Here is a 27321-nt window from a genome sequence, read left to right on the forward strand (position 1 = left end):
CAAGCTGATCTTAGAGGAAAATAAGGCCCCCAGAGCACTGTTTGAAGCTAGCAAAGGTGGCAGGGTCCGCCACATGTTAACAAAGTAAAACAGTATTAAACTATGTTGTCCTTTAAGGTCATGAAAATGAAGATAGTTTTTTCATTAAGTTTGTTTAGGCGTAAAAAAAAATCAAAGTCAATGAAGATCTTTCCTTCTGATTACAATTTATTCCCCCAAACTACATAGTGCACCTTTAAATGCTAACAGAGCCACAAGACTTATTGCAGGAGTCTTTAGAGACTGGATAAGTTTTAGCTGAATGTTCCAAGTCATTTTTGATCTTTCAGATGAATGTTTCTCTACTTCCCTAATTTGAAATTAGATTATGGTAACTGGAGGAAAACTATGTGGGTCTGTATTGCATTACAGAGTGACATACACTTCTGGTCCAGTGTGATGACTTTAGGTTTATGTGGCCTCATAGGTAGAAAAAGGCAACTTTCAGATCATCTCATTCATACCCAGCTATTGATCTCTTTCCCTTCAAAATCAATATACAAAAACAATTTACCAACAATCAAGAAAAGGAAAAACAATTAAGTAACCAGGCACAATGTATAAGCAAATGATGTGGAGACAAAAAGAAAAGGAAATAATAACTTTAATATAAATGCGTTTCAACACAATACAAAAATAAAACATTAAAATAAATACAATAAACATTAAAACCGAATGTATTATGGTTAATCATATGCCGCTTTACTCTTCATCAATACAAGTTCCCTGTCTTTGTAGGATTAGCCAGATATGATTAAGAATTAAATCGTACGGTCATAAACTGCGATCATATGTTTTCAAATCATGCCTTGATAGATGTCTATTGCGGCTCAACTGACTCGACCCTCATTACATCATTCTCCTGTTTGCCACGAACTTTACTCCACAAAAAGCGGAACGTTTCTTTGCCGGCCTTTGTTTACGACACAGATAATAGGAGCACCATATTATGCCAGGTGATTAATTGCAATTCCCTCAGATTGCTCAATTTTAATTCTGGCAATCGACTGTGTGCACTCATATAGAGTCAATACGCCTTCTAATAAATCCTAAATACGTTTTATTTTTGTTATTTACTCATTGAAGCCACGGCGCCGACTACATTCCGCTGAATCTAACAACGGCTTCCAGCACGTCTCAGCCAATCACTGTAGAGAGCGTTCCCTGATATCAGCTTCTCATTGGCTGGAATGGTAGGCGGTCCCCTAAGCTCCCGCCCCTGGAATCACCCTAAAATAAGTCCGACCTCTCCTCCTTGGGTGAAGGTTCATTGCGGTGACTCTTGAGTTAGCAGTCTACTACTGTGTAGTTAAACGTTTAAGCTACAATGTCTGGTCGTGTTCTCGTTGGAGTTAAGCGTGTCATTGACTACGCAGTAAAGGTAAAGTCCTTCTGACGTTTTAATGGGCTTATTAACGTTTTTAAATATTTTATCCTGTCTTCGCTCACTTGACTTTCTAGGTTCTGCTAGCTAGCGTTAGCCTGCTGCTGACGCCAGCTGGCTGTGGCACAGCAGCGAATGAACACCTACTAACTGTTGATATATTTCACAGATCTGTCAGCTAAACCTATGTGGACACTTCACACTATGCAGCTTGATGAATAATTAAGATTATGCTTAGCAACGCCTCTATTGTGATATGTGCAATGTTACCTGAAGTAACCTCTGGCTGATGTGTTCAAGTTGTGTAACCTGATTTCTTGCATGTCCTTGTTGCTATCAAAGGGTCTTTTCCCCATTTTAAATGTGTCTGTCAGACGCAATTATTACCTTTCTGTTGCACAACAAGATAATCAGCTGTTTCATGTGACAGCAAGAACACTCCTGCTTCAGCTGCCTCCAGCAGGATCTGTGGTTTCAGTGCTCACCGCTAACTTATCTCTAGCTTTTCTCTCCTGCAAACACTAGCAGTGAGATGACAAAATATGTTGATTAAAAAAAAGCTGCCTTTATGTGGTTTTGGAAATTATCATCTTTTTGCATTTTTATGTCAAATTCTGTCAGTGGTGTTTGGGCAATTGTTGAGATGCTGATTGATATCCTCAGTGCTTAACATACTGATCTTACTCAATTATTAAAGGAAAACATATTTTAAAGCAGGTGTTCTGCATTATCAGTCCTGGTCGATTATGATATTCAGAGTTTTCTGATTATTGATATCAGTGATATTTCTGTCAGATTGCAGATAAAATAAACAAACTTCAAAATAGGCTGCTTTGGCTCTGATGCAACAATCCTCTCACACAATATCCCAACAAATTATGATTGGTAACACGACAAAATTGATAGCCCATAAACACTGACTAATCTGAATCTGCAAGTTAAGTAGTAACTCAAATCACCCTGTCGCAGAAAATGGGCATATTGGAGTTAAAGTGCCTCAAATTGTACTTAAGAACAGTACTTTAAAACATTGTACTGAGGCTTATTTTTACTTTATGGCTTTCAATCTCCTTGATTTCCAATAACTAATATCGTTATTGGCCCTGAACAAGCGTCATCAATCGACCACTATTCCTTTGTTCTGTTTCAAGGTAATCTCAAAGCTTTATCACACAATCCTAAAAGACGGATCGTTTTCAACTGTGTGACAACAGTTAGGGGAAAAACTTCTTCTGTTTCAAAGCAACAGTTTCCAATGTGTAAAGATGTGGGTTTTTTTTTTTTTTACAGTTTAGTGTTGATGCAGTTGACTGGCCTGGCACTGAGATCTAACCTTAACAACATCAAATGCCTTTGGTATGAATATAAATCTGAGCTGTAAACCGGGCCTTATCTGCAACACCAGAGCCAGTGCCAGACCTCACTGTTGCTCTTGTGACTCTTGTGAATGGGTCAAATCCCTACAGCCATGTTCCAAAATCTTGCAGAGAGCCTTTCCAGAAAAGTCGATGCCCATGGTATTTGGAATTAAATATCCACATACTCTTTCAGGGCCGACCTTCTGATCATGTAGTGTATCAGTTCCTGTTCATGCTCCTTGAACACCAGACCTTGTTTCCACCCTTAGGGGAAGTTCTGATCTATCATTTTCCAGTAGGAAAACATGGCAGAGCAATAAAAGAGGAGATGAGAGCTCATCCAAAAGCGAGGATATATTTGCCAGCAACAGGGCTCACGTTTTGACATGCATCACTAACTTTTTCACCTTTAGACACTTGGCAGGCTCACTTCCTGACAGTTTACCCTTAAATCCAGGCTTCTGTAACGACTCTGTCCTGCTGTCTTCTTCTTTCTCAGATTCGTGTGAAGCCAGACAACAGCAGCGTGGTGACGGATGGCGTGAAGCACTCAATGAACCCCTTCTGTGAGATCGCTGTGGAGGAGGCGGTCAAGCTGAAGGAGAAGAAGCTTATTAAGGAGGTGGTGGCTGTCAGCTGCGGGCCACAGCAAGCACAGGTGGGTGGGATTGAGCCGGGCTTCCCAGCCCTTATTAAGCAATGCCCTGGAGAAAGATGGTGTGGTGTAGCAGGTGTCCACATTTTGTGGGGTTCGATACAATCAATCTGTTAGCTTTTTTTTCTATCTCTTATAATGTTCTAGAGAAATCATGCTGTTATTAAATTGTAAGGAATTCCATGCATGTAAACTGAGAATAGTTGCACCAACTAGTGACATATAACCAGGATTTCAGGTCAGAATTTTAATTAAGAATCCTCCTTATATCCAATCAGAGGTGAGCTAATATGAGATGGACGTTTGACACACTGATGTATTAAAAGAGTAGTTATTGTAACATTTATAGAAATTGAGACAAATTGGATGTGAATTTGAGGCGCTACCATATTGTGTTTGAATCCCTTTTGGCTTACAGCACATTGTAATTAAGCAGCAGCGCCACCCAGTATCTCTACTTCCTCCCAATTTTGACCCATGTTTCGCCCTCACTTAGGAGACCATCCGTACTGCCCTTGCCATGGGAGCAGACCGCGGCATTCATGTGGAAGTGACGGGGAAAGACTATGAAACCCTGGGCCCCCTGCAGGTCTCCAAGATCATGGCTGCTTTGGCCAAGAAGGAGGATGCTCAATTGGTCATCCTTGGCAAACAGGTAAAAATTAGTTACTGAATGTATCTAGCTTAATTTAGAATCAGATCAAACTTCCTGCTCTCGTGATGTTTTCTTCATTGATTGACTTGTGTTGCTTTCACAGGCCATCGATGATGACTGCAATCAAACAGGCCAGATGACAGCAGCCTTACTGGACTGGCCTCAGGTAAGATCTAACTTGGATGCAGTTTTTCTGAACCAGGCCAAGCTAACATTGCTGAAAAATCTTCAGACTCCTTAGGGATCAATGTCACTGTTGATTACAACAGTTTCTATTTTCTCTGTTTGTCTTTCCAAGATTCAAGTGTGACGCAGCAGTGCTGGTATCAGGCTATGCCCCTGTCCTGACTGCCTTATCAAAGTTAGCAGAGACTAGTTTCAGTCAGTATTAGCTACAGTGCTCCTGCACAGATCAGCAAAAGCAGGTCAAAGGCTGCTTGGACAGTTAAGGTGAAGTTCCTTTGGCTGGCCAGTAGATGGAGCACTTCAATGTGTTATCCCACAGTGTACAGGTTGAGTAGGGTTAGAAATAGTCAAGCTGGAAGATGTTTCCCTGTTTTCCAGATGGACTGTTTTGACATTTAATTTTATCTTTGCATTGCAGGGTACTTTTGCATCAGAGGTGTCATTTGATGGAGACAAGATTAAAGTGGTGCGAGAGATCGATGGGGGGCTGGAAACTATTAAGATCAAAACACCTGCAGTGGTCACCGCAGACCTTCGACTCAACACCCCCCGATATGCCACCCTGCCTAATATCATGGTATGTAGAAAGGAAGAAGGCATGAAATGGTCTTGTTTCAAATTTTGTTGCCAGAAAATTAAACTGCTAAAAGGTCAAAGAGCCCAGATTAGTAAACACTGTGTATACAAACTTCTGACTTTATACAGCATTCAGTTTTCACAATTGTTGGCTTGACAGGTACTGATTTAAATATGATGTTTTTGTTTTCCTTCTTTTAGAAAGCCAAGAAGAAGAAGATCGCTAACGTGAAGCCTGCAGACTTAGGAGTGGACCTCACATCACGGTTGGAGGTGGTGAGAGTGGATGAGCCCCCACAGAGACAGGCGGGGGTGAAGGTGGAGACGGTGGACGACCTGGTGGGCAAACTGAAGGAGGCAGGGACGGTGTAGAGGCTTTAGGAGCGAAGGGAGGGAAGCGCAGAACTTAGCAGAAGGGTGAGTATCGCTGACCAACACTAGATACATCTATACATCTCCCAGAGATTCAGTATCAAACCATTTGTAATGATTTATGTCAGCCAGGGCTACAAACTTATATTTATTTTATTTAACAATTAATCTACAATTGATTAATCAATTTATAGTTTAGGTGAGAGATTGTCAGAAATAAGATCTTAAAGGCCACAGTGATGCCCTTTATGTCCTGTTTTGTTAAACCAACAGTCCAAAACACAATTATTCAATTTATGTAAAAACTGAAAAAAGCAGCGACCTATAAAACCTATGAATTCTACCAATTCTACCAGTCATTTTTACGATTCATCACTTGGTCTTTTTGTTTTTAAAATGTCCCAAAAAAGTGAAAAATGCTCATCACAGTTTCTCTGAGGCGTCCTAAAACTGCTTATTTTATCCAACCAGCAACCCAAAATCCAATGAATGTTTATTTTCTATCATAGGTGACAAAGAAAAGCAGCAAATCCTTAAATCTAAGAGTCTGGAACCAGCTAATATTACACACTTTGGCTTGAAAAGTCACTGAAACAATTAATTGATTATCCAGATAGTTTGCAGCTAATTTTCTTACCGTTATCGATGCAAGCTCAAACGAATTGCATTACTTGAAAATGTTTGAGGAAAAACCCTTCTAAACTAAGTCTTCATCGTTTTTATTGCAGTGAGTCATTCATGAAAAATTTGCAGGAAATACTTTTAAAAAAATTCACTTTCCCACTGTTCCCTGTAAACTTATATCTGTCTCTTAATTAATGAGACTATAAGAAGATAGATTTCAAGTTTCTGTATGCATGTAATAAATGTACGTCTTGTGATAAATGATAGAATTGTTTGCTTTGAATATCAATGTTACGTCCTCTATATTGTAGAAATACTAATTAATTGCTTTGCCAAAGAGTACTGAGTGTCTTGTGGCGAGGGGAAGCAAAACTAATTAAAAGATTTTAATTGCGACTCTTGTCTTGAATCACATATCTTGGTTCTCTTCTCTCCTTGCAGGACTACTGAATAACTCGACTGTATTACCTGAGCACACCCGGAGGACGAGCTTACGTATCGGTCTAATCCCTCTGTTCGAGACTGTGACTCCTGAGGATATGCAGGGAGGTACCGACAGGAGGGGAGGAGTACTGAGAAACACCGTCCTGCAGCAGACCCAGACAACCCCGAAAAGGATCATCTCGTCTTTTATGTGCATTTTAACTTCCACTGCTGGATCATCTGCATCACGGGTTACTACTGGAGCCTTAGACAAGCAGTCTTTATGCAATAATTCAAACCCAGAACCTTCCTGTCATTCACGCCGCTCTTTGTAAGACACTGTTCAATACAGTTTACCAACAGCAGCTTGGCTCAGCTCTTTAATCTTGTACATCTGTGGTCACACATGTTAAGAGGTGCAGTTTTTGTAAATGATATATGTAAATATGGACCCAGACATGTTGAGATGATTATGCCCTTCAAGATTAGTGTCGAGTCCACAGGTAATTTGTATAGTTTGTGTGAGTGTAACTGGGTTTCAGGGATGGTGTCTCTCAGTATGAGCAGACAGAGATGATCAGTAAACTGAATTTTACCATAAGCGCCTCAATTCTCTGTTGATTGTACAGAAACATTACCATGACAATAAAGCAGACAGTCTTTTTCTTATCTAAACACACCTGCGACTGTTCTTTTGGTTTGACCTTACAATAAACATTTCCCTCAGGTAATGTAGTCTGCCAGTAACAATACAGATAATAGATAAATGCTGCTATTCCTGTGACTGTGAGGACTATGATGATTGGAATCTGGCAGGAGAGAATTCACCCTTTTAAAGACCAAAACATGGTGTTACTTAGAGCTATTATTAGATTACTAGTCATTACTAGAACTGTTTATATAATCGATTAATCATTTTGAGTGCATTTTTCAGGAAGCAAAGTCAAAATTCTCCAATTCCAACTTCTTAAATGTAAATATGTTCTGTTTCTTTAATCCTCCGTGACTGTAGAGTAAATGTTTGTAACTTAAATGTAAATGTCTTTGGGTCCTGAATGAACCAAGACATTTTTCACCATTTTCTTACATTTTTTTGAAAATGAAAAATAATCAGAATGTATGCTGTGGACTAGGGCTGCACGATTCTGGAAAAAATGTGAATCACGATTTTTTTGCTTAGAATTGAGATCACGATTCTCTGGCACGATTTTTTTCACAAAATGTTTATTGCACTGATGAACTTGAACAAAACAAAAAAAACATTGTAGTATGGAACAGGCATACTACAATGTTTTTTTTGTTTTTTGTTAGATCCATCATTGGATGAGAAATTATTTTTACAAAAGTAAAAAAAAAAAAATTGTCTCCAAGATGAGAGGACATCCTCTAATACCTCATGTTGTACAGTGTTTATTGGGGCCGTAGCTTTGGCTAGGTGATATGAGATAGCTGCTGTGATCGGCTTTCTAAAACGGAGGCATAATATTCTTCCTTTTCCAAAAGCCGCCTCAGAGGTAGGCGTAAACATGTGACGTGACGTGAAGCCCGAAGTTGGGCTGCGAACAGTTGACAACGAATTTGTCTTCAAAATACGAGCTTTGCATTGCACCCCATTGGAGTTCAGAACTGGGTTCTTAGCGGGGGGCTTTTAATTTGAAAGTAGCGACCGTTCCTAGCTTGTCGCTACAACAACAAGCTAGCAGTCGAGGCGGAAATAAGTGTACCGTCCGAGGCAGCAAATCGGCAGACCAAAACAGACCCCCAATTTGCCGCCCTCTGTCTAAAACCGCGGACCTAGTCGTCAATAGGACGGGCAGATTGGCGGCTTGCTGCCCCGTCTAAAAACGGCTTCTCACACTCCTTCCAAACACTCAACTGCAGGCTGGCTCCCTCCACTGAATCACGTGTTGTAAAGACGCTTTACCACAGGTTGAGGGAGGAGGCAGCGGCCGTGCTGCGTTTGGGGGCGCTTCAAAAAATCCGGGAGGAAAATAGGAGCATTTGTTTGTGATTCGGCTCGAGATATAAAATGCTTCAGAATCGCTGTGTGTAGAAACGAGATCACGTGTATGTGTGAATCGAGATCGCGATTTTTTAACGATTTTTTGTGCAGCCCTACTGTGGACTGGATATTTTTGACCAAATGCCTTAATTTAGATATTATAAGATATATAAAACAATGAGATTTTTGATAAATATTCATCAGTAATGTTGATATAATGACTAAGTGGGTAAAGGCAGGTATTAGAACAAGTAGAACAGTCTGGTTAGTTGAGAAAATAACATCACTTTAAAACCAAGACAACACAACAGTTAATATGCCTGATATTACAATATACAAAATTGAAGACGATATTAAGTCTCATATGAATGGCAGCAGATATTGCCCAGCCTTAATAGATACGTTCAGAGGAGTTTATGGATTGTATGAACTGTCACTTGAGTGCATTAGAGAACATATGCAGGTCATTTAATATGATGAGGGTGAGTAAACTTTCTCACATTACTGTTTGTCAAGTTGACTGCTCTGGTAAGAGCACCGGCCCAGAGCCCAGGACAGACACCCCACAATACAAAACTACATTTATAAATTCATCAACTTTAGACACTTGGTCATTTGACCTATTGAAATAGATACATTATAAATTGAAACGTCATTGGCTTCTTCACCAAACAGAAATAAAGGAGGTACTGTGGAGGAGGGGCGTGGCCTAACACACAATCAAGGCTTTGAATGTGCTCAGGTGGGCAACTCACACACACCCTCCTGAAAGTTTCAGCTTGAGAGCGCACAGGGAGGACAGACAGGAAGGACACACAGGAGGAGAAACAGGAGGACACGCAGGAGGAGAAACAGGAGGACAAGCAGGAGGAAAAACAGGAAGACACACAAGAGGGAGGACACACAGGAGGAAAAACAGGTGGACACACAGGAGGGAGTACACACAGGTGGATCACTCGCTGCTGCCCAAGACAGCAAGGACATTTCTTCTACATTTTCTTGTGTTTCAATGTTCCTGGAGTTCAACCTTTAAAATCGTCTGACTCCTCTCACCACTCGGCTGTCCACCTATTTTGTAGAAATGATGTGGCTGGAGGAGTTTAGGAGATTAAGCAAAGTTTTCCTGGCCATTGTACTTATCTTTGCTCTTCAAGGTAAGACTCGAACTAAATTCTGTGTTTATGCTTTTCACTCTTTGTCAGGACTCATGTTGAACCATATTAACTACTTATTTGTGCTTGCACTGTTTGGGACAGACACTCATGTTAAGCTTTGAATAATCACCTGTGACACATCAGCATTTGCTGTTTTGCAAATTGTTCCCTCACTCAGGGGCCCATTAAGATTTTTGTAGAATAAAGAGATGAATATTTCCTCCTTACATTGTGTTTCCTTGTCTCCACACTGACAGGTGCACACACTGAGCTGCTGGTCTCTGCTGCTGGTCCCACTGAGGTCAATGCTGTGGCCGGCAGAAATGTGACTCTGGCTACGCCCTTCAGCGGTGCTCCTGACACATCTGTCATCTGGTTAATGGGAGATGTTCCTGTAGCCATCTGGATTATTGACTCACTCACTCCCGCAAACATACCAGAAAACCATACAGATGTGCTGAAGATCGAACCAAATGGATCTCTTACATTTGTAAATGTGCCGCTTGGCTACAGCAGTAACTACACTGTTGAAGTGACAGTGTCTGGACTGGGAAAGTCTTTGGCTACTTTTACTCTGAGGGTATTTGGTGAGTACCTGACGAGGCTCTGACTTAGCTTGAACCTTGTTAAGATGGGCAATTAAAGGAAAAGTTAATCCAGAATCTAGATTTAGTTATCATCTTCTCAGCCAAATGCCGATGGAAGGTCGGGTGAACATTTGTAGTCCACAAAACAATTCTGGAGCTTCACAGAAATAAAACATTGTAACATTCTCCTACTGTCTCCATAGTAGATATAAACTGATGTATTTTAAAGGAAGACCAAAAGTTAAAAATAACATGGCTTGATATTATGTTCAGTGTAACCTAAGATCCAAAATTAATTTAAAAAGACATTATTTACAGGCTTTTTAAGCTAAAATCTTCCCTGCCAAGCTAAAATCGTAAAGAGCTTTCTTGGCCATATATCAAGGGTATAAATGATGTATTTTCAAATTAATTTGGGATCTCTGATCTTTCTGAGACTTTATGGAGACATTTATTATTATTTTTGTTGTTGATGTTTTAAAACAAGATTTTGTCTGGATTAAGTTCCTGGTTGGCAGGAAACGGTCACTAGCTGTGTTTGACAACAGCTCATTTTTTGCAGCATTCTCTTACCTATACAGACAAGTCTCGTCTGTATACACCATGTCATAAAAAAGAAAATGCATGGTGGATTATGTTATTATGTTATCTAGGATTGTGCTGGACCAGGGGTGCCCAAATTGTCTGCTTGGAGGCCAAAACTTAAACTACCAGCAATTTAACAACAGCAATTGTGCAGCATTTTAGGTTGCAAAATTGTACTAGAACCCCAACTGTCAGTCTGCCTGCTATTCTCAGATTGTGAAAAGAAAAGATTAATAAGGGAGTTTTTTTAAATGTGCAATATATGAGAATTTTACCCCTGTGGAATTCATTATTAAAACAAATTGGCAACATTTCAATTGTTGCTAAAATCTGCTAACAGGATGGCCAGGGCTTAAGGACAGGCCAGGCCAGGGCTAGCTGGTTAGCATGCTAACTTCAGTAGATGCCTCTGCAACATCGACGCTTCACATTCTTTTCATGATTTTAGTTCATTAATGGATTCTCCCAACTGAAATTCTTACATATTGCTTTCACAAGACGCACCTTGTGGGCCAATTTGAGCCTTGTGGCGTGCCAACTTTTGCTCATGGGCCGGACTTGAGGCAGCGCTGTGCCTTCTAGCTCTGTTACTGCATATATTTGGGTGCCTCTGCACTGTGTACTGGGGCTAAGAAAAGCAAACATATGTCTATCTGGCATCCAGAAGCTTTCATGATGAATATTTTTATGTTACTCCAGAAACCAGAGTAACAGCCATGTGATATCCACCTCTGCACCTTTTCATTTTGCAGAAATCATCCAGAATGTGACTCTGAGCTCAGCTAAGTTTGCCGTAGAAGGAGCTGACCGGTTCACCCTGAGCTACAGCATGCTGCAAGGAGTAGTCGAGCGTCAGACGTGGTTCGTCAACGGCACAGAGATAAATACCAACTCGCACTACTCGGTGGAGAAACAGAGTCTTGTGATCCTCAGGCCAAACCGAAGAGATGCGGGACAGTACATGGTGTCACTGACGAACCCCTTCAGCAGCGAGACAGCTCATATGAATGTTGCAGTGCTGTGTAAGATTAATAACTTTTAGATGTATTTCTAAAACAAACCCTCTCTGTGTTTGTGTCCCCTCATTTCTAACAACTCGTCTGTATTCTTTGTGGTGTGTTTTTTATAGATGGACCAGATGACCCCAAACTTGAGGCCCATCCAGCTCAGCCGTTCTACGAGTCCGGAGACTCCCTGAACCTCTCCTGCGAGGCTGAAGGATTCCCAAAGCCAACTGTTAAGTGGGCCTTTGGAGATCAGACGCTGTCTGAGTCCCTGGGACAAGTCCTAAATCTAACTAACATACAGACGAGTCAAGGGGGCAATTATACATGCACGCTGCTCAATAATGAGTCTAAAGAAGAGCGCCACAAGAGCATCATTTTGAAGGTTTATGGTATGTGATAAGTTAGGAACGTTTTCATGTTTTCCGTGTCCTTTTCTTCGTCCTTTTTATAAGATCGATTTTTATCATTGGACAGAGAGGCCGTCAGGCAGCTCGATGTGCTACGTGCAGTCGGTGAACAACGTCACCCTGCAGTACTACTGTCGGTGGGCAGGGGGAACCCCGGAGGCTCAGCTGTCTTTCCTGGCACTGAGCAACATGAGCAGCGGAGCAGGAAACTTTAGCCTGACTGTCACTGCCACCGATGACCTCGACGGGAAAACTGTCACTTGCCAGGCATTCCACCCACTTGAACAGGATAAGTGCAATATTACTGCAAGTACGTTTTAGATATTCAACAATCTGTCATTCATTTCTGTATAATGTGCGTTAGTGAGTATAGCAAGACCGATAGTTGTTATTGTCTGATATTGGCATATCATTCACATGTCGGTGTCAGTGAATATGTGGTGGATATGCGCCAATATGAAACCTTTTTTTTAAGATTATACAAAGATACTCAGGTTCATTTATATATATTTTTAAATTCCCATTGAAGTTAATTGTTTTAGTGCACTTATGTCATTCTGGATGATGAAGCTTACTGTATAACTATGTGCACGTCTTTGTCGCAAGTGTTTGTTTGTGTTTGTCTCCATCAGTACGTGTATTATCCGTAAGTGAATTTATCAGCCAAAGAAGACCTTTGTCTCCTCCCCAGGTAGTCCAGTCAAGTTCCTGCCAGCTGTGAAAACCACAGTTGACGCTGATGACAAAATAGCAGTCACTATTCACTGTGTCAGTGAGGCCACGCCTCAGGCTGTGGTGTCATGGTCAAAAGGCGGCGAAGCTGTCACCAACGGGTCAACTTACCAGATCAGCACCGACACCACACAGCTCAAGATTAGTGATTACAACGTCACCAGCTTCCACCTCCAAAACTACACCTGCGTCTGCAGCAACCCATTGGGCAGCCAAAAGAGGGAATTTCAGCTGAGAAGTAAAGAGCTGGTGCTGTTGATTTGATGGTTGCCTGTCACAGTTAAGCACAGTAGGACGCAGAGATGGACACAATGGTGGAATCAGCATGTTTGAGGGACAGGGGCAAAAAAAAGGGGGGCACCAGCTGAATGCAGTGGGGCACCAACGTGCCGAAAGTCATGATATATTTACAGTGAACTGGAAGAGCACCCTAAAGGGCACTTTGTTGTGTTTTATCTACCATACAGGCATCAAAGAGGGCACTTTTTTATTTTATTTGGGGGCATCAGGGGGAACTTTATGTTCTCAATTCATGAATTGAATTAGCTGATTGCTCATCAATAAATAAGTAAAATGCAGCCCTACTCCAGTGGGGGCACTTTTATGTTTTATTATTAGCTCTCACTTTTCAGTTTTACTTTAATTTAATATGAACGACCGTATTTTTGACAGCATATTTTGACATTAATTCATTAATACTTAAAGACATGCTCTACACCACAGCCACTGAGAACTGTACAGTGATTCTATTTTTTTAATCATGAAACTTCTTTATCTTTTAGAATGTTTAATTTTAGTCCCATTTCCAATACAGGCCATTTTTAAATCCTGTAAGGATACTGTTGCCCGCAGCTTCCAGCTGTCAAGCCTACTACCATTACCAGAGCAGACAGAAACAATGGGCCCTCAGACGGAGAGCTAAGTTATTCCTGAGGTTGCTCTTCCCCTTTAAACAAAGCTCTCCAGTCTTGGTATACCCTCACCCTCACCCCCCTCCACCTCCACCTGCCCCCTCTTGATCTCCCCCCCTTGCTCACAATCCCTCTCTTTCCAGGACCGTCAATCTCAGATTTCAGTGGGTTACCTAATCAAGAAGGAACCGTCGTCAGGTTGTCCTGGGAAGTCCCGCCTACCTCTGTTGTTACAGGTAACACCGTCTCGACTCTGGAAAGCTCCGGGTTGATTTATTTTTCACCATAATGTCTTTGAAACATCACACGTGACCGCCGCTTTCTTGTTTTGAATCTGTACGGCTCAGCAGAAGTTTTCGGAAAGAAAGCCGACACCGTGTTGAGAAGTCAACACAGAAGATGGGGGTGTAAATATGCAGTGTGTGAAAACTCTAGCTGAGCAGCGCTGTGTTTTCAGATGAAACATTTTAAGGACAAAAGTACTGTGAGAAGAAAACATTCACTTTTGCTATGTTTCCTCTCTGGTTTTTTTTTTTTTATTTCCATTGAGCCTGATAATATTGCGATATTAGGCAAGTGTCAAAGCCCTACCTATGAATTCCTTGTGCTTGTGCAAAGGGTTTGACATCCAGATGAAAGGACCAGACCTTGTGACCGACAACAGTAATGACACCCAAACTAGAGGCAGCTCAGACAAGTTTCGCACCATCCAGCACCGTCCGGGCTCTGTCAGGAGCGCGGACATCTTCAACCTCGATCCCAAATCGACGTACAGGTTTCGGGTCATCCCCAAAGCTCTTATGATTGTAGGAGAGCCGTCTGAGATCCACAGGATTGGTCCAGGTATGGCAAAGTGTCAGGCTATGTTCAGACTGCCAGCCTAAATCTGTTTTGTTTTTTTGTTAAATTGATTTGCAAACAATGTTTGCAAATCAGGTTCTAAACCACATGTGGAGGTGGTTCAGGTCGACTCTGATGGTCTTTCTGACGATTTCCCAGAGTTGTGAAGTTGTTTCCCAGACTTCGGTGTGTGTTTGTGTGCGTCATGTTGGATCAGGGGAACAACACTGACACCAAAAAATAGCCGTTTCTGGTATATGAGTGACAAGGAAATGATAGAGTGACTTGACACTGCATGACTTTGGTAAAGGTTTCTTACCATCAACCCAGTGTTGACTTTCATCATAAGATATCCACTCGGGAACTTGTGTACCAACATTTTACCAGACTTTCCGAGTAGTTCTTCTGACCTGTGAGGGCATTTGGAAAAATGTTTTTTTTTTTTCCCGATAATTCTGACAGCACGTGAACGCACGGACAGTTGGACAGCGAGAGGATTTATCATGCTTCCATGTTGAAAATCGAAGCGTACAGAGTTACTGGCACCTACTTTGTGACCGCAGTAACCCTTTCAGATGTGTTGGTGATGTCTAGACCCAAATATCAGATCTGATCACATGCAAATAACAGCGCGGACACTCCATGTTTCAGATCTGATTTAAGAAACCAATATGATTGGCCTGCTGTCTGAACATAGCCTCAGATTTTGTGTTCAGTAATCTAAAGTTGCTGTAAAATCACTGCTGACTGTTCGTCCTGGTGATAACAGGTGAGGGGCTGAGTGGACCTGCGATTGCAGGCATCGCTGCAGGAATCCCCTGCAGCCTTCTCTTCCTGCTCCTGCTGGGAGGCTTCATCTACCTCTGTGTCTACTGCCACAAGAACAGAAGTAAGTCAAGTTTCAGCACCAGATATTTAATCATGGGGACACAGCTGTCTTTAAATTCTGTCTTTCTGTGTGTTGTAGGTCGGCAGACAAGATATCCAGTGTCCAGAGCCGTTGAGAAGGTGAGAATCTTGTTACTGATTTATAATTATATGTGACGTGTAAAATACACGCCGTACTCCACGCATCAGATACTATGAACAACACAATGAATCCTGCATCTGTTGATTAAGCTTCTTCCTCGTTCCTCACAGGCAATAACAATCCAACCAGATACAATCCCTCCTCATAACCTGCTGACAGGAGGGCTGAAGTCTCTCCCTGATTACAACAGATTGCAGCAGGTAGCCTTTCAAATCAAACACATTCAAGCGGAAGATGGATGCTTCTGTCGATTTAACGCGAAATGAACCGGCTTGTTTTTCTTTCAGACTCCGTCGGAGAGATCGGTGGCTCTCCCCAGCTTTGTCCCTCCAGCACCTGTCAGAGTTGCTACAACCGTCTGAACTCCCAAAAATCTGTTGTGATGTGTTTTAACTTTTATACAACATGTTGTGTTTATTACGTGTTTTTCTTATGTATGAGATTTGTTTTCTACATTTTAATCATTATTTTAAATTAAATAACTTCTGGTGTCGTACATTTTGTTTCAGTGGGCGAAGGATATTTATAGCACTTTCCTCTATGATCTAAGTTAAAACTCATTTTGTAAGTATTTTTATCATAATAAATCAAAGCATAAGCAATTCCTGTGCATTTATTTGGCTTCTTATTAATTCTAACTTTACAATTTCATAATATTTCCAGTAAGACACCACTGTGATCAATAGCTTGTACTGTTTTTCTTGGTCAATCTCCTACGACCTGATCAGCGGCTTTATTAAAGGACCTCACTTCCTTCTCTCCTGGCAAAACAGTCTCTTGAAAATGTTTACTATTTTGAAGCTTTGCTGTGTTCCAACATTTAGTACTTTGCGGCAGTGATCTGCTGCTGTATGTGGGGTTCATTCGTGGCCATGTGTGGGTGGATAACGAGATGAAGCATTTGTAAGGATGTCAGATCTGTTCTCCTTCCTCCGTGGTCGTGTGCTGTTCATAAACCTCGCACTGTGTCTCCGCATTACTTCCCTTCATTCTCTTCCATTTGCGTGCGCTTTGATCAGCTTCCTCTCCGTTTCCAGCGACGTGGTGTGTGGTGACAAGTGGAGAGTTACTCTGCAGAGCCAGGCATCTGATTTGACGAGGTCTCCTTGGATCGCCTCTTGTTCTATAACCCATCCAAACATGCACAGCGCTCCTTGGTATCTGTATTTCAAGCTTCTTCACGCTATATTCTTTTATTTTTTTTTTAATCTACAGCAGCACTCAAACACAGTCTAAAGCTGGGAGAGCCATTAAAGGGGTAGAGCTGAACTGCTGGCAATGTCTCCTGTAACAAGACAGGACAGCACAACAAAGAATTGGTGATCACACATTTAGATTTCCTTCCTGCAGGTGGTGTCGCAGCGATCTGCTTGCAGAGTACAGCAGTCTAAGGGCATAAAAGAACATTCTCTTCTTTTAAGTAAGAGCTTGAAATCCTGTTAAATCCCTTTTGAAAATTCTTTTCTCAAGCATACATACCTAAAGATGATCCATTACTTTTCCCTTTTTTTCTGTGCGTCAGTAGTTTATACAGGAGAAACAAGTCAGCCTGGAGAATACAGAGGGAGCTGCTGTTTTACCCATGAGATCACCCGGTACCTCAGCTCCATCCACTGTCTCAGCTGGGAGGTGCAGCGCTGGGCCTAATTCTACAGAAGCCCTGAGGGGCATGTGAGATTTTTGAAAATGTTTTCTTGTGAACTATTTTCTAAGTCTGATCCAAACTGTTTTCTCTCCTGTGTTTATGACCTGAGACCTGTTGAAAAAAAAAAATTTCGCCAGGATAATCTTTCCGAGTTTGATAAAAAAATAAATAGATCTCGATTTAATTGAATTTTTCTGCAGGAGATTTTTTGTCATGTATAAAACCAAGTGTTTTCACAAATGAAAAAAAAATAAGGAATATAAAAAAATAAGATAATAAGAAATATAAAATCTTTAGTTCTAAGGTCATAAAGATTTAGAAAGTTCTTACTTGCCCCTCAGGGCCTTCGTACAATCCCTATGTCCACACCCACAGGCTTGCAGACTTTGAGGCATGTTCCCGGTAAGTCCGCAAAGGTTTAGGGATGTCCCACTGTCAAATCATTAAGACTTTGCCAAAGTTCATAGTGTTGTTACGTGAAACAATGTGGGTAACCCCTGAAAAAAATGTTTTTTTGTGTGTTTTTTAACCACATCTGACATTTTCTCTGAGATCTCCTTCCCCACTTACAGTAACTCACTCTGACTGAATGTGTTTCTATTTGTGTTTTTGTTTCTATTATAAGGCTATATATCTCAAACCCACAAGATGAAGTGAAACATCACAAAGTGCCGGCTCATTAGACTCTCTCACTCAAACACTAACAATGATGTCAGCTCTGTCTGAGGTTCTCAGGGCCTTGAAGTTGTGTTGAACAGTGCAATAGAGGAACACGGTTGGTGACGCCTCCTCTCAACATTAACGTCACATTTTGAGGCGAACACTCAGGAAACTGTACTTGGTGTGATCTGTGAGTCAGCGTTACAGTTCATGAAGTACCCTGATGATGATGCAGACAGTCTTTATTTTGTTGTGAGGAAACACACATTCAAGCCATTTCTGACTGTGAGCTGGGGTGCATTCAGAATCACATACTTTTACTTTTTACTTGTTGTACGTGCTGCAGCAGCAGCCCTTAAAAAGTACACACAGTTGCATGCAGTATGTATACAATCGGGGCATCTTACTTCGTGACAGTAGGCCTTGAACTTTGCAGCACGAAAATGTGGAGCACAAAGAACGTAGTGCTTACACTTAAATGGTCTACACATAAAAGTTTTTGCTCCCTCAGCTTTGTTTGTGTTTGTATGACACATCCTGACGTATGCGATGCATCTTCCACTGTGCAGAGGATTGTTGGTCAGAAAAGCCCGGGAAGCACGATGGACCCCGATACAAGAAAATGCGACTGGATGTATCAGGAGATCTTGGTGTTTTTGGCATATCGCATTTCACATACTTCATATTGGGACATGTTACATCTGTTTCTGGCGTTCTAAATATTATGGTTTTATGGGTGTTGGAGCACAGGGCTGATGTTTTTTTTATATTTGTGCAGCAGGTGGTGCTGTGGTGCAAATCCATTACAGCAAGAGTTTGAACAGCACCTTAGAACAATAGAGACAGGAAACTTCAATAAATGTAGATAACAGTAATCTCAATGCTGTCAATGAATCTCAGTTTTATTGCTCTTTAATCACCTTTAATCATATTAATATCAGCGTAACATGACAAATAAATGGAAAATGTTGAAATAACAGTCACTTGTTCATATTGTTCTACTGTTTATGCTTTTGTCATACCATTGTGTTTTTGTCTATTCTATATTCGTATGGATTTATTTAATATGTTGTTGTCTAGTCTATATTTTTCTATTATTCATCTCCATTTATATTTATATCCTTATGATATCCTTCAATTGTGTTGTTTGTTGTTTTGCACCGACAGACCACAGCAGAATCCCTTGTGTATGAAAACTTACTTGGCAGTAAAATCGATTCTGATTCTGATTCTGAAAGAGTTTGCATTGTTTTATAAAATGTAAGTCATCAACAATGTAAAGACTGACCCAAATGCAGGGCAGGCCCCACTTTCAGAAGTTAACAACCCAGGACTTGGAAACCTGCTGTAACTGACTAGTTTGTCTTCTAATGTAGAAGTTAAACAGGGATTAACAATGCAGACGATATTGTTTTTCTGACGCTGTTACATGACGGTCTGCATTGTTTTTAAGAAAGAAAAAACTAAAGGGTTTCCGTTTTGGATTCTGTTCAGCCGCTTCTGTTCAACCGACGCTTTGAGGAAGTGCACTTGCGACGGTGAAATGAGGAAGCGCCTGGGCTTAAAATTATAAGTGCGACATTTCCTCAGGTGCATACCACAGTTACCCTTTTGTGATATCCTGAAATGCAGGGTCAGGGTTAACATGTCTTTTTTTTTCTTCTTTCACTTCAGATCCTCTCTGGAGAAGGCTCAGTTTCGTTTGTCTGGTTGTGGCATGTTGTTGGCATGTTCCATTGATGGTAAACCATCTGCCAGCTACTTCCTCTAACCCAGTTTGAAGGGTGGACCTCTCACAGTTGTTGGACAAAGTGTGTAAAAAAATCCTCATATTCGGCCTCCGAGAACACATTTCAGAAAACACCCAGGGCAGGGCCGACAGTTATAAGTGTGAAAACTCCCTAAATAAGATTATCAGGTTTTCTGTAATTCTCATTCACTGTTTCCACATGGCCCAAATAATTGTTACTCACTTGTGAATTCAGCGTCCGTTGCTGTTTAAGTCGAGAGCGCAGCCCCGTGTGGTTTCATCCTTTGGCACCCCCCCCTTGTGCACATCACTGTATCAGACAGACGAAAGCAGCAGTGGTCTCAGAAAATCTTTAGCAGCCATCATCAGTGTCTCAACAGTCCAGGCAGACATAAAAAATGCATGGGTAATATAATGCACATCTCCTATTTGTCCATTTGTTTCACCTCCCACAGTCCATAATTGTTTCCTCAGACTCCTACAGACAGGGCATCCTGTTTAATTGAGTTACTTACATGAGAATGACAAAGTTTTTGTTGCTTGGTTAGTTCTCATCTTTACCTCAAACTAGAGGGGACTTGCTGGAACTCAAATGCACTCCATTGTTTTATATAGGTTAGAACAACATGAGCGTTCTTCTAAACATCTCAAGTAAATGGGGACTTTTTTTTTTTTAAAACAAAAAAACCCCAACCAACAAAATGACTCCACAGAGCTCGTCTGCCCTACCACAAGATTCTTTAATTGATTAGAAAAGATGTTATTGACACCCACTGATGTGTTGTTGAGCTAATGCACTGACCTCAGCAGGGTGCATGCTTATGCTTTTAGCTTAGCAGCTACAGTGAAGATTCTGCTTTTTTCAAAAGGGTTGGAAATACAGAATTGTTAAATCTGTTTGCGATCTTTGGGCTTCAGGAGACTTTGATTATGCCGGAAATGCGGTATGGTACACAGTATTGATTTCAGTTGTTTTAATGTCCCCATCTACTTCAGTTGTTTAGGAGAATGCTGCAAAGTTGCTTTACAAGCCATACAGTCGGCCCGACATAAACCAAGTCTCTTGTAGCCCAGAGATCCTAAATTGATGTAAAAGATATTATTTATATCTGTGATAAAGTCAAAATCTTCCATTCTGCTGTTCAGCTAAAACTGTTTGAAGTGGGTGTGTTAGCATGGCTGCATGTTGAGGGTGTAAATAACATCTTTCAAAATCAGTTTGGAGGGGGATCCCATCTTCTTCATTTGTTTAGGGGAATGTTGCAGTGCTGTTTGCTGTGAAGCTCCAGAAATGTTTTGTGGACTACAAAATGTCACCCGACTTTCCATCAGCATCAGGTTAAAATTACTACATTTTCATTGTTCGGTGAATTGATCCTTTAAGGCTATAAAGTACCAACCTTTTTTATTTTTCATTTTTACAGCATTGGGGTCCCTCTCTGTCTGTTAGTGTCAGATATCCAGGGATCGAGGCCTTTAACTGGACACTGCAGCTCACTCAAGGTTAAATCAACCTGATAGATCATGCTGATACGATACGATTTCGGTATAAGCATGGGAGTCATACCTCAGCCTTTTACCTCGGCTGAAACAAGAGACCTATAAAAATACTTTCTTTCAGGGGGACTTATATATATATATATTCATCCTATTTCTGTTTTGAATGGTTCACACCACCAACAGGTGTGACTTCAAACCAAACGCTTGCGGCTATGTGAGTTCCCCTGAACAGTAACACAGACCATCTGAGATGTAATCCGACTTTCATATTACTTGATTTTCCCTCGAATCCTCGTCCATCCCAGCGCCTGTGAATGTTCCAACTAGCCATGCTAATCGAGTAGATGCATGCCCAGAAGCTCGCAGTGTCAACACCTAAAATTGTAAATACTTCATAGGTGTAAACATTTTTAGTTCCATGTGCGGTACTGGGCAGGCTTTTACTATTTGTGTAATGTTTCCATAACGTCATTACATATTCAGGGTGAACATGTAAAACACTCGCGCGCTGTGTCTAATTTTATTTAGCAGCTCTTTGGTCATGTGTCTGCTCTAAGCGTGTATGTGTCCCCATGACCACACCCCGGCCACACTGAAAGAAAGTGTGCGCTTCAGCATGTTCCATTGACCACAGCAGTACTGCAAGCCTCTGCACATCCACAGTTCCAGAATACCTAATAGAACAACAGACAAGGACTGTGGTGCCGCGGCCTCATATCCCAGACCATGCCCCCATCCCCCCGACGCCATCCACCCCCCCCTCCCTTCTCCCCTGACCCCCCAAAATACTCCCATGTAGTTCAGTGTGAAAGAGTCACGTGGCGTGCAGCCCACCAGCTCAAGTGCATTTGTTCTGTGCCGATTGTTTTAAAGGATTTTGCCACCATCGACAGAAAAGTGGAGGGGATAACTTTTTGGAATTCAGCCTAGGGCTTCCTCTTTGACGTTTCGCTCACTCCTGGCTTGCACTCTCTCTCACTCTTTCCCTGAGGAAAGGCTGATACTTAAGAGGGTTGATTTATCCTGAGGAATTCAGGTAAGATGATGTTGGGTATTTCGTAAATCGCTGAAGCCATCAGGATGCTAAAAAAAGATTAGATTAAAAAATTATAAAGTAGGGTGAGTATCATGGCATGCTAACCAATGGGTGCATGACTCACAGGTGGGCTGAGGGGCCCTTTCACATGTGGTAGTAACTTGCAGGATTGAAGCTCACATTACTAGGATGCAATTTTGTATTAATGTGTGTTACATTTGTCTTTTTTTCCCCCCAAAATGTTCAAATTCCAATTTTAACACAATCGATACATTTCTTGAGATTTTAGTGCCAAATTTGAGGTCCAGGGTTTGCCTGGTTCTTTCATCTGCACAGATGTTCAGCTGTGACTCTCCGCTTAAGACTGTTTAGGATGCATGTTGTGTCTGACAGCTTAAAAGTATAATTGACCCACTTGACTTACAGATGTTTGACATGTTATGCTTTGTATGCCGATTCATTTTAATAGTTCATAGTCAGTCGTCAGATATCAGTTACTTAAAAAAAAGAACAGATTATAGCTAATTACGTTTGTGCAGCTACATGATGCCAGTTGGACTAATTCACAAGTAAATCATCACATTTGCTTTTCTTAAAACTGCTGTCATCGCTCTCATTGTTCAATTTTTAATTCAAGGCTTTGTATTAGCCATGACCTCTTTTACAGCTTTGTGTTTAAGTTGACTGTGTTGATGTTGGGCTATTTTGACAGGGACGTTGACATACTTGTGGCTCGTGTAATGGCAGCAGTGTGAGTTAAAAAAAAAGATTAAAAAAGAAGTTGTTCAAAGAGAGATGTTGCTACGAGCTGGTTGTGTTGTGGTTGGTATGATCACTCTGCAGGCCAGCAGTTCTCACGATGAGTTCTGCTGTGTGGTTTCAGCTGTAAAGAAACAACACTTAAATGCATTTAAACAGACTCAAATACATCTAAAAGCATTATCTGTCTCCAGCATCACCCTTAAATGAGGAACTGCAAATGTTGCTAATGGAGTTAGTCTACAAGAAGGAGCCACATCTGTTACTGAGTGTGCTGGTATTAATTCAACACTGTTTTCAGGAGGTTAACTAACAGTTGGATTGTTGGTCCAATCAGGAAATGTATATTGAAGTCTTTCCTTGATCAGATACTTAAATCATGGTGTCCTAGCTGTAGCTCAAAGAATATCCTGCGTCCTCACCTGTTCAGGCTGTTCATGTCTCCTTTATCCATCTGCATCTAAATCAACAATAAAACTAAAGCTGCAAAAAAAAAAAAAGAAATAAAAAAGAAAATCATAATTATAAGTTTACTTGCACCACTGACTCCTTTCTCCTTCTCTTTTTGCGCAGTGCATAAAGATTTTACCACTTTTATAGCGTCACTCATGATGTACAGCTTCATGGGAGGGGGCCTATTTTGTGCCATCGTGGGGAACATCCTGTTGGTGGTCTCCACAGCCACAGACTACTGGATGCAGTACCGTCTGTCTGGCAGCTTTGCCCATCAGGGCCTGTGGAGGTACTGCATGTCTGGCAAGTGCTACATGCAGACCGACAGCATTGGTAAGTGGGGAAGTATTTTCTTGGACACTTAAAAACGTTTCTGTTTTGTCTCCCTGAGGTAAAATGCACCAGAGGTTTGGTCTACCTGTCTGAATACTGCGATTGTAATGACCGTTCATACCTTAGAGGTACAATTACAAGAATTTGGTATGAGAAGGGCAAACAGGCAGACCAAAATAACACACAGCACACCTGAAAAAAGTTCAGTGTCACTTAAAGGGGCCCTGGGAACTTAGCTACTGTTGCTCTCTGTTAGCAGCGTCGAGGCACTCGAGAGCGAGCATACTTCCACATCGAATCGACTTTGTTGGAAAATCCGACCTGAGTCCTTCACAAAGAAATCCACAGTCCAGTAGCCATACGCTTGTATACAGCAGGCGACAGAGAGGTCTTATTTTTCATGTCATGTTGAAAAAAAGTAGTTAATAAATGTACAAAACCCTTTTAACAAGACAAAACACAGCAGTGTGTTGAGCTAAATGTTAATGTCAGCATGCTAACATGCTCATATTATTATTATTATTAGTGACAGACAAATGTTGCCATTCATAGTTCCTAACAATGAAAATACAACAATCTTATCTTAAACTAAACGTACACCAATTAAAGCAAGGGTGGAGAACCTATAAACATGAATGGATCTCTCTAGGGCCAGTGTTTGGCTTGTCCACTCTGAGCTACTGTAGGAACATGGTGGTGTAGGATGGTGGACTCCATTGACGTGGACCTGCTCTCTGTAGTTATAAAAGGTTCATTTAAGGTAACAAAAACACACATAATTCTTGGTTTCAGGTGATTAAACACTAATGAAAACACATTATATCTCATTTCTGTCAATAGGTCCCCTTAAATCCTGAACACTGGATCTCAAATAGTGATAAACATTGTGATTTAAGATTCAAAATCCTGAATCTGAAGATCTGTATGTCTGAGTTTTTCAGTGATCATTGTACCGACCTGTGAGTTGTATTTGAAGTGTCTTAACTTCCTCTGTGATCATTTCCTTCTGCGTAGGAGTCAGTGTCAGTGACATGTTTCCATAAACAGACACAGAATACCAATTATGTACAACAAATATTTGTAACTCCACTTGATTTGGCAGCATGCCTGTGTGGAAATAACACTTCCTAGTCAGTGCAGCGGTGGGTAGTAATGGAGCTGTGTCATTCATGTAAAATCTGATTTGCTAAGAAACTATTCTGAAGATCCGCTTTTATTAAAGAAAATGCATAAAAATCACAAAATTGACTTCTCTGCCCAATGTGACCAGTTTAATGTAAATTTCATTTTATGTATGTGTACGTTCACTGTTTTAAGACTCTCTGCCTGTAAATAGCGCTGTTAAAGATGGCTGCTGTGTGAGTCCAGCAGTACATGGGAACAATCCAAAAAATATCAGTAGTCAGTAGAAATATTAGGAAGATGACATTGTGTGCAAAACTGTTGTTATTATACTGTTGGTTGTCGATCTTCCTGCACATATCTTCACAGTATGTTCTCTGCCTTGTTTCGCTCCTCCTCAGCTTACTGGAATGCCACTCGTGCTTTCATGATCCTCTCCGCCATGTCATGCTTCGCTGGCATCATCGCAGGAATCCTCTCCTTTGCCCACTTCTCGGCTTTTGAGAGGTTCAACCGCTCCTTTGCTGCTGGTATCATGTTCTTTGTTTCAAGTGAGTCAGGAGAGCACAGCCACATGGTGACACATGTATCTGAATCTCCATTTAGTCAATTTGCATATTGTGTAATCCTCGGTCAAAGTTCACCCGGTATGCCGTGGAAACTTTCTCAGTAAGACGACATTCATTTTTTATTACGGATATTCATTTTAATATGTTACTCTCTCTGCCCACTGTGCCAGCTCTCTTTGTTCTGCTTGCAATGGCCATTTACACCGGGGTGACAGTGAACTTCCTGGGCAAGCGCTTTGGTGACTGGCGCTTCTCTTGGTCCTACATACTAGGCTGGGTGGCCCTGCTCATGACCTTCTTTGCAGGTTTGTTCACATTAAGAGGTGCAATGTGATTACTCTATTTTACTGACGGCTCTGTTATTTCTTGAAGAAGAAATCATAAAATCATCAATACAACACAGTCATACTTTGATGTTCCCATGATTTTATTGACAACTGTTTATCATGAGTTAGTACAGTCTCATCAGCTTCGAACTAATGAAAATGCTTACACTATTTCTTATGAAACTCACACATCTGTACAATTGTATACGTCAGATGACGCAAGAAACATGTACTTACATTTCCTCTTTCTGGTTGTTAAACACTACTTTACAGCTGATCTTTGTTTTATCTTGCAGGTATATTCTACATGTGTGCCTACAGAATGCATGAGTGCAGAAGAGTGGCTGGCCCACGTTAAAATGAACAAGAAATTATGTCACGTGGGTGCAGAGGATATGACTTCCTGTACAAAAACAGAGAATTTCCTGTAAAATAATAAAATTTGGAATTTGCATATGCATCAAACTTGTCCTGTGGTTTTGTCATAAAATTATCCACAATGTCTTGGGATGGAAAGCAGCTCAGTCACTTTGAAAAGAAATAGATTACTCTTAATATGATGTTCTGTTACACAGCGGTTATCAACATCTACATGTGAGACACTGTTTTACTAATAAACTGCACTTTTAAAGCAATTTGTCCAAAAATGTACATTGTGATATAATGTCAGTGATATATGGTGCCATACAAATATTGAAGCTTGCTATAGATCCAATGTATTTAAGGTGAAGTGTGATCTAAGTTAGAACTTGTGGCTTACTGTTGTACTTGTGGATCACGCTTCCTGAAAATGGACTTTTCACTATAACAGTGGAAAGAAGAGGAGGAAAAGTAGAAGATGATGGGATCAATGCAGGTGTTGAAGGTGCTTAGCAGCAAGGAGTAGTACCTCCATCTTGGGCTGTCACCCTGGAAAAAACCCACGAAATGAGAAACACTGAATGGTAGCACACAAATGAGAAACACAGCTAGAGTCCCCATGGCCATTCCGATGGCCTTGTGCTTCTGAGTCGGGGAGATCCGGGGGCGGCTGTGCAGGATCAAGATGCAGCGCAGGTAGCAGTAAACACAAATCGTAAGAGGTATAAGGCAGAGCACAATGGAAATCTCCAAACGGACTGGGAGGAGGACCTTCAACTGCTTATCTGTAAAGTTCTCGTAGCACACAGTGGAATTTCTTTGGGCCAGGTCTGGATGGTGCCAGGTGATTAAAATAATGCTGCAGTGTGCTGCTGAGATCAACCAAATAACAGCACTGGTAACTAACGCGTACACAGGTTTCTGCAGTTGACGATAGGCAACAGGGAAAGCTACTCCAATGTAGCGAACCACACTGACTGCTGTCAAGAGCAAGGAGCTGGTGTAGATTGTGCAGAAGAAGGTGAAGGAGGTGATGGAGCACATGTAGCCAGACAGGTTCCATTCCATGCCTGAAGCTGCCTCATGCATCTTGAGAGGTAGGGTGATCAAAAAGAGGAGGTCAGAGACGGTCAGGTTGAGCAGAAGGATATCTGTTGGAAGTGGCTTGGAGTGGATCTTAACACTGAAGGCGTAGAGAGCCAGGAGGTTGGCGGGCAGGCCTATCAGGAAGGAAATGATGTAAACTGAGAGAAGAACATCACTCAACACCTCGGTCTCCAT

At 41.3% G+C, this 27321-nt stretch overlaps 4 protein-coding genes across 4 annotated transcripts; 3 read left to right on the plus strand and 1 right to left on the minus strand.

The window, feature by feature from the left end:
• Positions 1–1279: 1279 nt before the first annotated feature.
• etfb (electron transfer flavoprotein subunit beta) lies at positions 1280–6951 on the plus strand. The gene is made up of 7 exons (XM_030395098.1): positions 1280–1420; positions 3281–3439; positions 3933–4091; positions 4195–4257; positions 4696–4854; positions 5055–5270; positions 6291–6951. Exons 1-6 carry the CDS (start codon positions 1367–1369, stop codon positions 5223–5225), a joined length of 765 nt encoding a protein of 254 aa, XP_030250958.1. The 5' UTR covers positions 1280–1366; the 3' UTR covers positions 5226–5270; positions 6291–6951.
• Positions 6952–8988: 2037 nt separating this feature from the next.
• vsig10l (V-set and immunoglobulin domain containing 10 like) lies at positions 8989–16292 on the plus strand. The gene is made up of 12 exons (XM_030392661.1): positions 8989–9428; positions 9686–10015; positions 11353–11622; positions 11730–11996; positions 12082–12324; positions 12706–12984; positions 13801–13893; positions 14276–14500; positions 15267–15386; positions 15465–15505; positions 15638–15727; positions 15815–16292. Exons 1-12 carry the CDS (start codon positions 9356–9358, stop codon positions 15887–15889), a joined length of 2106 nt encoding a protein of 701 aa, XP_030248521.1. The 5' UTR covers positions 8989–9355; the 3' UTR covers positions 15890–16292.
• A 5585-nt stretch (positions 16293–21877) lies between these two features.
• On the plus strand, positions 21878–26041 carry lim2.5 (lens intrinsic membrane protein 2.5). The gene is made up of 5 exons (XM_030392779.1): positions 21878–22118; positions 23451–23663; positions 25187–25336; positions 25525–25659; positions 25977–26041. The coding sequence occupies exons 2-5, from the start codon at positions 23486–23488 to the stop codon at positions 26036–26038; spliced, it is 525 nt and encodes a 174-aa protein (XP_030248639.1). The 5' UTR covers positions 21878–22118; positions 23451–23485; the 3' UTR covers positions 26039–26041.
• Positions 22920–27321, minus strand: LOC115567763 (free fatty acid receptor 2-like). Its single transcript, XM_030394611.1, has 2 exons — positions 26460–27321; positions 22920–22984 (listed from the first exon to the last, which is right to left on the minus strand). Exons 1-2 carry the CDS (start codon positions 27319–27321, stop codon positions 22920–22922), a joined length of 927 nt encoding a protein of 308 aa, XP_030250471.1.

The sequence above is a fragment of the Sparus aurata genome, chromosome 17 (genome assembly GCF_900880675.1).
Source record: "Sparus aurata chromosome 17, fSpaAur1.1, whole genome shotgun sequence".
NCBI classification, from domain to species: Eukaryota; Metazoa; Chordata; class Actinopteri; order Spariformes; family Sparidae; genus Sparus; species Sparus aurata.